The sequence below is a fragment of the Mesoplodon densirostris genome, chromosome 11, assembly GCF_025265405.1.
Source record: "Mesoplodon densirostris isolate mMesDen1 chromosome 11, mMesDen1 primary haplotype, whole genome shotgun sequence".
In the NCBI taxonomy this organism is placed as follows: Eukaryota; Metazoa; Chordata; class Mammalia; order Artiodactyla; family Ziphiidae; genus Mesoplodon; species Mesoplodon densirostris.
This window is the reverse complement of record NC_082671.1, coordinates 68,176,327-68,188,890: the sequence shown is the minus strand read 5'-3', so window position 1 is coordinate 68,188,890 and position 12,564 is coordinate 68,176,327. Positions and strand designations below refer to the sequence as shown.

General features: G+C 41.1%; 1 protein-coding gene across 4 annotated transcripts in view; it reads right to left on the bottom strand.

Moving 5' to 3' along the window:
- The window catches only part of SLC25A17 (solute carrier family 25 member 17), a 57,356-nt gene extending 48,367 nt beyond the window's left edge, over positions 1-8,989 (bottom strand). For 3 of the 4 annotated variants that reach the window (XM_060114227.1, XM_060114229.1, XM_060114226.1), the window contains exon 1: positions 8,842-8,989. In XM_060114227.1, coding sequence (XP_059970210.1) covers positions 8,842-8,895 — 54 coding nt within the window. In that variant the 5' untranslated portion in view covers positions 8,896-8,989. The remainder of the gene's footprint in view (positions 1-8,841) is intronic. The other variant, XM_060114228.1, reaches the window with a different exon arrangement.
- Between the last annotated feature and the right edge of the window lie 3,575 nt (positions 8,990-12,564).

The following is a 12,564-nucleotide window of genomic DNA, read 5'->3' as shown; positions in this document are numbered from 1 at the left end:
ACAAGCTAACTCTCACACCCATTCAAAGATACACAAGTTAAACAAAAGGCTTAATAGATAACACACCTGAGTGCCCAATGGAAAAAGCATGGGCTCTGGAATAAAATAAACTGGGGTTCTGGTCCCAGCTACAGTACATACTGTACAATAAATTACTTCAAATCGCCATGCCTCAATCTCCCCATTTGTAATTTGGGGACCAATAAAAAATGTGGAGGTTGCTGTGAGAAGTGAGAATTAACTTATGGAAAGACCCAGCATCATTCCAAGTACACAGCTGGCATTCAAAAATGTTGCTTCCTATATATCCTTTTTACAGCATTTTTTTAGCAGTGGGGCTCAATATTAATCAGGGTCCTAAAATTAGCAACAGTTACTTACACTCCTTCCAAAAGAGCAATTGTCATTTAGTAAAAAATAAAGGGACTTCCCTGGTGGCACAGTGGTTAAGAATCCGCATGCCAATGCATGGGACACGGGTTCGAGCCCTGGTCCGGGTAGATTCCCACATGCCGCGGAGCAACTAAGCCCATGTGCCGCAACTAATGAGCCTGCGAGCCACAACTACTGATCCTGCGCTCTAGAGCCCGCGAGCCACAACTACTGAGCACGTGCACCACAACTACTGAAGCCCACGCACCTAGAGCCCTTGCTCCACGACAAGAGAAACCACCACAGTGAGAAGCCTGCACACAACAAAGAGTAGCCCCCGCTTGCCACAACTGGAGAAAGCCCATGCGCAGCAACGAAGACCCAATGCAGCCAAAAATAAATAATTAATTTTAAAAAGTAAATAAAGAATAACTGCTCTTTCAGAAGGAGCTTCAAGAAGGTAGGAGGGTCAACAGTGTAAAATACTACAAAGAAGTCGAATCAAATAAGAATGGAAAAAGAGTCAGTAGACTAAGTCAGCAGAAAGTCAGTGATGGCCTATGGAAGAGCAGTTCCAGCAATCAGAGTGGGATGAGGAGGAGAGGCAGGAAGTACAGAATAGTCATTAAATAAACTCAGCATAAAGGGAAGGAGAATGAGCAGCACCTAAGAAGGCAGTGTGTAGACCGGATCGTATGGTTTTATTACAGGACAGGGCTGAAGGGAAAAACAATGGAAAAAGAATAAAGCTGTAGGAAAGAAGTGAAAATGAATGGAGCAAAGTCCCAAAAGATAACTGTGGGTAGTGTAAGTTGGGCGGGGGTGGGGGTGGCAGGGAGGAATCAAGATAGCAGAGACCAGCCACATCTGTTTTTCCTGAGATCAGCACAATGTAGGAAATACTGGGTGCAATTGCAGTTGATTCTGTAATAGAAAAAACAGAAGCGTTAGAAAGCTCATCCCAAGTAGCCTCTATTTTATCTAGAGCAAAAGCCGAGATCATCTGTTACAAGTGAATGGATACAGTTGACCATACAAGATGAGAGAAAATTTCAATTCCACTGAATTTCTAAAATTGCGTACAAATACTGTATTTTCAAGAATATCTCTGAAAAAGAAACGAATGATTATGGCTTTACTACACTATTACAGGTATTGTAATAGGTACTCCACAAGTGTTACCACATTTGCTTCTCAGGAGAACCCAGTAAGTAAAGTGTTATTGTTTTCATTTTATAGCGCAGAAAACTCAGGTTCAGAAAGAAAACATAAATGACCCAAGATGACACGGATAGTTATGTCTTACTCCAAATCCCTTTTTCAGCTATTCTACCATATTTGTTCCTTTAAAAAGATTGTCATATAAATACCATATGATAGTTCTTATATGTGGAATCTAAAATATGGCACAAATGAACTTATCTACAAAACAGAAACAGACTCACAAACACAGAGAACAGATTTGTGGTTGCCAAGGGGGAGCAGGGAAGGGAGAGGGATGGGCTGGGAATTTGGGGTTGGTAGACGCAAACTATTACATTTAGAATGGATAAACTACAAGGTCCTACTGTATAGCATGGCAAACTATATGCAGTCTCCTGGGATAGACCATAATGGAAAAGAATATTTAAAAAAGAATGTCTCTATGTGTATAACTGAGTCACTCTGCTGTACAGCAGAGATTGGCACAGCATTGTAAACCAACTCTACTTCAATTAAAAAAATTGAGTCATAGACTACTCAGGCATAAAGAAGCAAATTAAAGTTAGAAAAATAATTCCAATCAAGACTACATAAGAACCTTTAAGATGAAGAGAACTGAACTGAAATGACCCAATTAGCTAAAAAATTTATTGGGGTGAGGGGGGGAGATGAACAGGCAGAGCACAGAGGATTTTTAGGGCAGTGAAAATAGGTCATATAATAATGTACTTGTGGATACATGTCATTATAAAATTTATCCAAACCCACAGAATGTACAATACCAAGAATGAATCCTAATATAAACTATGGACTTCGGGTGATTATGATGTTCCAGTGTACGTTCATCATTTGTAACAAACATACAACTCTGGTGGGGGATACTGATAATGAGGGAGGCTGTGCATTGGCCGGACCGGGGGGCTGGGGGGTGCCCAGAGGATACATGGGAAATCTCTGTACCTTCCTCTCAATTTTGCTGTGAACCTAAAATTGCTCTAAAAAACTAAGTCTTGAAAAAAAGTTTATCAAGATATCAAGATGTATTTTGGATGATGAGTAGTGAGGCAAAGAAGTCCTAAAGATTAAAAGCTATATAATAATTCAATCATAATTTAGTGGAAGCCTAAATGAAATAAAACAGCAAGGAAGTAAAGACAATGAAGACTTTTTCTAATTACCCTCTTTTAAGGCTTCTAAACCAAACTAATACAACGCCCTCAGATGTATACTAACCTAAGTTAATTCTATGAGAATCTGATTAGATTCAAACTATGGGTCTGGATGAGCCAGCCAGCTATGGAAAAGAAAACCCTTCCAAAAAGAACTTAACATTTAAATTGTTAGATAAGTGGCTTAAAGAGTTCCTGATGAACAATTAATGTCCAGGTGCTTCCAATTTGATTATACATGTGTATATGCAATATTTAATGTCACTTCTTTCTGAAAACCTAAAGATATTCAGGGGCTAGTTTTGAATTAAACAAAGGGATGGGGAAAAGAGACAAGAAGCATGAAGGAACAGGCAGCTAGGCATAGCAACAGAAGAGTAGCAGACAAGGGAGACCTGGGTTCTTGCCCCAGGCCTATGACCAAATAACTTACTGGTAATCTTGGCAAAAACACTTAACATACCTGCTTCCATTTTCCTGTCTCTATATGAGAATAAAGATACTTGTCTAAGAGCCTCAGAAACAACCCTATGAAGTGAGTACTATTATCTTCCCCAGTTTATAGATGAGGAAACTGAGGCAAGAGAGATTGAGAGACATGCCCAAGGTCACACATGTGATAAGTGGCAAAGCTGGGATTTGAACTCAGGCAGTCCGGTTTCAGAGGCCATACTTTTTTTTTTTTTTTTTTTTGCGGTATGCGGGCCTCTCACTGTTGTGGCCTCTCCCGTTGCGGAGCACAGGCTCCGGATGCGCAGGCCCAGCGGCCATGGCTCACGGGCCCAGCCGCTCCGCGGCATATGGGATCCTCCCAGACCGGGGCACGAACCCGTATCCCCTGCATCGGCAGGCGGACTCTCAACCACTGCGCCACCAGGGAGGCCCCAGAGGCCATACTTTTAACCACTTGTTATATTGCCTACCTATCAAAGTTGTTAACAGATGTGAGAAGATAGGGAATTCTGTAAGTACTAAATATTATTAGTAAATCTAATATTAAATTAGCTAACTCAAACAAGTTAGGATGCAGAGAAAATTAGAAAACATAGTTGTGGACAAAATGATTAACGGCTTTCACTTATTGGGCCCCTATTATGTGTCAGATAGTATAAAAGCTGTTTTAATTATTTTATTTTTTTGTTGTTCTTTTTTTTTTTTTTTTTTGCTGTACGCGGGCCTCTCACTGTTGTGGCCTCTCCCGTTGCGGAGCACAGTCTCTGGACGTGCAGGCTCAGCGGCCATGGCTCACGGGCCCAGCCGCTCCGCGGCATGTGGGATCTTCCCGGACCGGGGCACGAACCCGTGTCCCCTGCATCGGCAGGCGGACTCTCAACTACTGCGCCACCAGGGAAGCCTAAGTTATTTTATTAATATTCACAGAACCCTGTGAGGTTGTTGGCATTTAACAAATTAGAATCAGAGTTAACTAAACTGAATCTGAAAATTTAGGTTTTTGTTTCTAATCTATAAATCAATGAGTAACATTAGGAAAGTCACTTAACCAAGCAATCCCATAGTTTCTTCATAATGGGGTGCTGGGAGGTCACATTAACGTCTATACTAAATATTTACCACAGTGAAAAGCTAGAAACAATGCAAATGTCCATAAATTATGGGATACCCATATGATAGAATATTTTAAACTAAAAAGCCAATGATTTTTGAAGTCTTTTTAACAACATGATATAGTAGATATCTGATGTTTTGGGCCACACAGCAACATTCCCTTTTCCTATGTGTGGGCTGATTTTTTTTACCTCTTCCCACTGTGCACAGTCTTGGTAATATGTCAGCCTTGGGGGCTTCCCATTATCTTCACAGGGGCAGCCCACCACTTCTTCCTAGGTACCACCAGGGGTCTTATCCACACCACCACTATACACCTAAGAAGAGCTTCCTGACGACAAGGACTTTTCCACTGATGACCTTTATATACAGAAGGCCTTGTACAGAAAATCAACAAGTTCTACTTGGTTTCTACTTCTAAAAGGCAGGTGGTGAGTCTATATGGTAAAAAGTCCACCGTAATGTTAAGTGTATGAGTATGAGCTACAGAGTCAGATAGTTGGGCCTCATTTTCTCTTTTGATACCAACTGGAGAAAAGTGCTCTGAATAAGCCTTCTTACACAGTTCTAAGGAGAGGTATGTCTGGGATTTGAGTCATAGCACAATAATAGGTAGAGTGGAAGGAGAAAGAACTCTTTCATATTTCTGTAAGACTTGAATTTTTTAATGGTCAGCATTTATTCAATGAAATGTAATTCTTTTAAACAAATTATGCAATTAAATTTTTAAAAAATTTTTAAATAAACAATAGGGAAAAAAGAAGAGCCCTGAAAGTTACTGATTAATAATTATCACTACAGTTCCAAAGTCTGTTTTGGCATCTAAACCCCCTAGACAATTCCAACCAATGTCACTTTTCCAATTCTAGACTAATAAACCTCTTTTAATTACAAATAAAATCTATCTTTGGAAGCTAATCAGAGAACCAAAAATATAAAATTATAAACCTAATTATGCTCAAAATTTTGAGAAGTATTTACATGTGAGGCCATTAATTGTATCAGACAATAGTCATCAACTGGAGATAAAGCATTCTCCTGAAACAGCACAATTCTGATTTTCAAATACTTGAGATTATCCGCACTTATACCAAAGTGAAGCATAAAACACTCAAAATCACTAATCTCTTTATTTTAATTTTTAAAGTGTTTGTGTGTTTATGTGTGTGTGTGCACATAACACCACACTTGGGGTGAGAAAGTGTAGAACCTGGAAAGAAGTGAATAAGCAAACATGAACCATGGCAACTCAAAAAGGTTGTAGGGGCTTCCCTGGTGGCGCAGTGGTTGAGAGTCCACCTGCTGATGCAGGGGATATGGGTTCGTGCCCCGGTCTGGGAAGATCCACATGCCGTGGAGCGGCTGGGCCTGTGAGCCACAACTACTGAGCCTGTGCGTCCGGAGACTGTGCTCTGCAACGGGAGAGGCCACAACAGTGAGAGGCCCGCGTACCGCAAAAAAAAAAAAAAAAAAAAAAAAAGGTTGTAAATCAACGTCTTAAACAATGACCCAACAATCTTTTGGGGAGAAGCCACAACTAATTACTCCAGGCAGCTCTGGAGTTTATACCAAATCCTGAAGTTAATGCCAGGATTCCAACCCAGGCTGCCTAGCTCAAGTCAGGCATTCAAATGCTCTTAACCACTATGCGCTCCTGGATCATCTCAAAGCCTTGGTTGAACATCATGGCCAAGGCATTTAATTAAACATGAGCCATTCATTACCACAGTACTATACCATTAAAAGCAATGCTGTTTTTCTCGTCAAACGTCCCATCAAATGTAGTGACATTTTGTGGTGAAATTGTTTTCCTTTGGTAGCAACCAGAAGAAAGCAGGGTCCATATTGTGTGGCTTATCTTTAACTCAAAAATTTGCAAAAAGAGTTTGAGAACCACTCTTTGGCATGAAAGTTCAAAAGAATAACAAAACACAATGCAATTTCTCATTTATACATGTGCCAGGAACCGTACTGCCCCGAGGGAAGCAAGAGAAAAAAAAATATTTTTACAGAAGTATATCTATTAGATAATCTAACATAGCTTATGGGAGAAAGAAAAACCACTGCAAATTCAGGGTGCATAATTTCAAGCAGAAGTTTTAACAAGAGAAAAATAGGCAACAAGGAGAGAAAAAAAATAGAAATGTCTCTGCAGGTTAAACAGAGATAGTATCACCTCTACCCCCAATCACTGTCTATAGCAGGGCTCAGAAAACTAAGACCAAGGGCCAACTTTATGCACTGACTGGTTTCATAAATAAGATTTTATTGGAACATAGCTCTGCCCATTCATTTACTTATTGTCAATGGCTTCTTTCAAACTATCATGGCAGGGCTGAGCAGCTTCACCAGAGACGACACACCTATATATTTACCATCTGTGTCCTTAAAGAAAAAGTTTGCCAACTTATTTTCTTTCATAAAACTTAAAACTATCTAAAATTATTTATTTTTTGATTTACTCAATTATTGTCTGACTTCCCCACTGGAATGCAAACTTCATGAAGAAAAAGACTTTGTTCTCCACTATACTTCTAGCACCTGGAACAGTGCATGGCACGTAAAAAGCACTCAATAAGATGTTGAATGAATGGCATTTATTGAGAGAAAGGAGAACAAACATTTCCCATCTTCCCATTTTCTCTTTGTTGCACTATTCTCTCCCCTAATCCACCAAAACAAGTCCTCTCAATTAACCACTGGATTTATCATATTGATAAATCCAATGGTTAATTCTCAGTCCTCATCTAACTCACCAGCAGCACCTGACCCAGTTGGTCTACACCCTTCTCCATGTGACTTTCAGAACACCACATTCTCTTAGTTTTCATCCTACCCTAGTGGCCCTTCCTTAGTCTCCTTTGCTGGTGCTCTCATTTCCCCAACCTCTTAATGTTGGCATGTTTCAAGGCTAAGTCTTTGAGACTTTTCTCTCAGTCCACACTCATTTCTTTGTTAGCTCATCTAGTCTCATGACTACTCTTAGGCATTTCAAACTTAACTAGTCAAAATCCAAAACCATTCTCATCTTTCCCCCAAAAGCTGCTCCTTTACAGTCTTCACCATCTCAGTAAATGGGAATATCATCCTTCCAGTTGCTCAAGACCCAAACTCTTGGGAGTCAACCAACTCTCATCGTGTTACACCCAACATCCAATCTACCATCAAACCCTGGTGGCTCTATCTCAAAATATATTCCAAGGTTCATGATCACTTCTCACCACCTCCACTGCTACCATCTTAGTCCCTTGACAGTTTCCCTGCTTCCATCCTTGCTCCCGTACAGTCTACTCTCAACAGACCAGCCAGGGTGATCATGTTTAAAATGTAAATCTGCAAGTTGCTGCATGCTCAAAATAACTTGCTCTAATAGCTAGTTAGCTGTCTTTCAAACTCAGTGTTAAAATTATTACACAATCTAGTCTCCTGAAACCATTTTGCCTCTTTGTTCCCTCCACGTCAGACACACAGGCCTCCATGCCTATCCTAGAGCGTATCAAGCAAGCTTCCATTTCAGCGCCTTTATACTGGCTGAAAGCTTGGTCTAACTGAATGAACCAGGACTCCTGAATCAGGCACTTCCATGAACTACTGTGTCATCTAATTCACGTAACAGCTCTGTGAGGTAGGTGCCAATACCCCCACTTTACAGATTAGGAAAGTGAGGTTTACAGGCCACCTAACAAGTGATGGAGTTGGGATTCAAGTCCCATTAGCCTACACAGAACATGAGCTCTCAGTGCAGTTTTGGGGGCCTAGGAGAAGAGGACTCAGTCAGTGATATTCCTCTGAAGTCCCAATGACTCCACGTGCGTGTTGACAGCTAGAGAAGGATGTGAGAAAGGGCAGGCAGAGAGACAGGACGAGAACCAGAGAGGAAGTTACTCAAACCAAGAGTGGAAAGTTTCAAGGAAAGGGAGTGGTGTCAAATGGAAGTGAGAAATCCAGAAGCCCAAGAACCAAGCACATTCCTCACAGTAAACCACATCTGTGGTAGACAGCGACTCTGATCTTAATTAAAAAAAAAAAAAAAAGTATCTTCTCCTGCCAATGATATTGGCCAGAGATATCCCTGCTAGGTACTGCCACTTGTCTGCAGCAAGTGTGTGAAAATAGGCTGTAGTTAAGAATGTGATTCAGCAACACAGCTTCACACCTAGGTTTTCCTCTGGTCCAGTCAGACAAAGTTTGTGCGTGCGGTGGGGTGGGTTTAGGGGGACGACTGCCCTTTAAATTTCAGAAGGCAAAGAAAACAGCAATTATCTTCTTCCTGACTCCCTGTGGCAGTGTGGGACCACCGCTGACTACATCTCAGATATTCTGTAAGAGATCAAAGCGGTAGCCAGGGGCGGAGGGTGAGTGTCGGGCCTCGCCCCAAATTCTTCCAGCAACATTTCGCCTATGCTCCATTCCTCTACGTCCCAGTCACGATACGATCTGCTTCTCATCCCCATCCCCCAGCCATATCCCGGTCTGGCCCCAGAAAAGCCCCACACCCCGCAGTGGCCCGGGCATAAAGACCCCGCCTCACCACGGCTCCCGCCACGGCGTGGACCAGGCTTTCGTAGGACAGCACGGAAGCCATAGGTGCGGTTCCCGCAGACCCAGCCACAGTTTTCTCGCAGGAGCCGCGAACAGCCGAACGGGGTAACAAGCGCCGGACCGGGCGGCAACGTCACCAACTCCAACCCCTCAGGCCCACCTCCTCCAGAACTACTTCCGGGTAGCAGGGCGCCTGCCCAGTCTCCCGGCCGGAGGCCGCGGGTGAAGGAAGAGGGAAAGACGGGACTGGGAACGCCCCTTGGCTCTGATTGGTCCCCGGGCCTTGCGCGGGGCGGGGCAGCACGGTGCTACCCCTACCACGCGGAGCGGTGGGTCGGGCCGAAATTCAGTACGGGATGCGTCAGCTCCGACTTCCGCTACGTTCTCGGGACCTGGCCGATCATACTTCACACCTACTCCAACACTGGAGACTTCAGAAAACCTGGACAGCCTCCTTTTTCTCCACTTCTCTCCAGAAGACAAGATGGAGACAAGCAAGATGGGGGACTCATCTTCCTGCTTCTCTTTTCAGACTTTACTCGTATTTGCTCTCGCTAGTATTTTTAGTCACATTTTGGTCAAGAGGAAATAAATGTTGATTGGGCAAGGTTCTCCCCTCTGAAAAACCCTGGTGGGAAGAGAACTTGAGCTTCAGGAAATCAAAATGATCAGATGGAGGTGGGAACAAACTAGTAGGCACCCAGGAAAATCATTTGACCTCTTGGTTTCCTCCTTTGTGGAATGACAAGTGTTAATACCATGAGGATTAGAAAAGTTAATTTACGTAGACGTACTTTATAAAATACCGAAGAAAAAAATTTTCCATGTTACAAAGCGAAAACTCAAACTACACAGAACTAGAAAAATCACATTCTACCCCTCACCCACAAAATACTGAGACACACCAGGTTTCAGGACTTCAACCTCAATTACTCGAGCACCATAGCTTTGTGCGTCTGCCTGTTTCAGTACCAGTTTACTTTTATAATATCCTTGCTGATAGTCCTTGACTGCTTGTTACAGCCAGGCCCAATGCTTTACGCCCTTTATCACATTTACTCCCAGGAAAGGGCCCCAACAATGTTTACCTGGTCATGTTTTCACAAAACTTGCATAAAATATTTTAATTGCTATTGGTTAAGATCCCTTTCCACTTAAACTCCCTTTCATTTACAGTGGTGCTACAGTGACGACAGCTAAGTTAAAAGCAAATTTGGGCATACAGTTGGATTCAGAGATACTTATTTATAAGTATTAATACAGGTTACTGCTAGACATCCTATTTTAGGAATCGCTCCCAGGAATACTCCCACCACTCCCTAAGGTCAATGACATGAGGTGCAGGTCCAAAAGTCAAATGAAGATAGGATTCTGGCAGTGGAACACATAAGCTTGTCCGCTGTAAAATTTAACCAGAGGACTCAGTTCTCACGGACTCCTACTTAAATTGGAAGCTCTCTCAAGAAAAAACTGGACTATGTAGCATACAGATTTATAAACACACTTTACAAATACTTTCCCTTTATGATGGTAATTGAACACAATATTTTTCAGAATTACCATTTGTCGGGTATGACCTAGAGCAGACAGCACGTCCATCTGTGTGAAATCTTTTGCATCCCAGCTATCAAAAAATATTTTGATCAAGATGGAATTATCTTTTCTATTGAAAACACAAAAGTCATATAATCAGAGTAGGCAGCAGAAAATGTAGCAATTCCATAGGTATATCATTTATTAAATGGAACTATCTCTATAGTTGTGATGTTTGAGATATTTCCAATTTCTAAAAATCTAACATTTCGCTTGTTCTAAACATTCACTTTCATATCTCAGTATTCCTTATACTGCTTTTCTTAAAGAGGGCTCCCTGAATTATATAAGCACTAAGTCCCACACTACATAAACGATATACTAAAAATTTAGCATCATTCTGTTCACACCCATACCATCATTACAAAATAGTTAAAAATAACCTAGCCACAACTGATTACCTTCCTATTTGTTTATACACTGCCAGACGGTCAGGTTACTTACACCACAACCTGAAAATGTCCTCGTGATCTGCGAGTGAACTACTTAAGGACATCCTGATTGTATACCAGATACCTAAAATTTCATAGCACTTACACACAAGTTTATGCTAATTCTATTTACCTCCTCACTACTCTGGTTCCACCTAATACTTAGAATCCAGTTTTAAAACTTTTGCCAACACGACATGCCTTACTCAGTTTAGATTCGACTTCTTGAAGTTTACCAGCTATCCTTAACTATATTTTCCTATGTACTTTAGGCAACGCCCCCCCAAATATATGCACTCCAAAGTATGCTTTATTGGTTGTAAATATTGGTACATATTAAATTTTTTAAATTACGGCACCAAACTTTTTAAAACTAATTTTTTCTTGTCCCTCTAATTGGGCCCATCACAAGTGGACTAATAGCACAATTATGCCATCAGACTTCTCCTACTAGGAAAAACCCCTGTGGAGGTGCATTATGAGCACCAATGATACGATATGCCTTATTTAACTAATGCCCTTCAAATGTACATTTAGTTTTCAATTTCTTAAATGAACAATTCTGCAGGAAGCAACCTAGTACACAGAGGGGAGGCAGCAGAGCACAGAATTTAGGAACAAGACATTTGAAGCCACACGCCTGATGAGAATCTCAGCTCCACAAATCAACAACTATGTTATCTTGGACAATTTACGTAAGTGCTTCCGTTTCCTCATCTATATAAAATGGGGAGGAGTACTCACCCTTGTGGTCATTACCAGAATCAAGTCAATACTTGCAGAATAAAAGTGCTTGGCACAGATTAAGTACTACTCACCTGATGTATGTGCCTACTTGGGTGCATTAATTTTAGATATGAGCAAATCTCTAAAATACTGCTTCTCCCTTATCCCATTAGGCCAGTATTTCCTAGTGTGGCAGATTACTAGTTGTTACTCCGGGTCTTTTCTCCATTTCTCTGTAGTAGTAATTATTTTTTTTGGGCACATGACCACACAGCTATGGAATATTTTCTAGGTTTACTTGGAGCTAAATATTGTCTCAAGACAAAACAAAAATGACCAATGGGATATGAGGACAGAATGTTAACTTCCATGGATTAGCATCAGTATCTCAGCATACACTTCCCTGGTGCCTTCTCCAGTTTTTTGGGGGCTAGATGAGCACCAGAGCAAGCACCTTTGAACACAGCAATGGAAGCTCCCTTCTGAATACGGCACAAGTGCTTACCTCTGAACTGCGACCTGAAGAAATGTAAAGCTCTGTTTTACTTAAGCTAATACATTTTTAGGGGTCCTTGTTAACACTGTATAATCTAAAGTCTACTGTGCTTAGTAAATACCTTAGGATTAGTGATAGAGACATAAAAGAAATAGAACATGTGCTGAAAAAAAGGGGAGTGGTGGTGGGAAGAGTCAATATCCAGTCTGAAGCCACACTTTTTATTTTTAACGTAGCTAGAAATATCCAATTACTATATATATATATATATATATATATATATATATATATATTAAATAATGATGCCATTGATTACTGTGAATCAGCCAGAAACAAAGATTGCCATGTGTTTTTCTTTTTTTTTAAAACCCCTCATTTAACTATATATTTTTAAGCAGAAAAAAAGTCCTTTAGTTTTCCTTCTTATAGCATCATTGGCACAAGAACAGAACATTTCTGGTTTAGA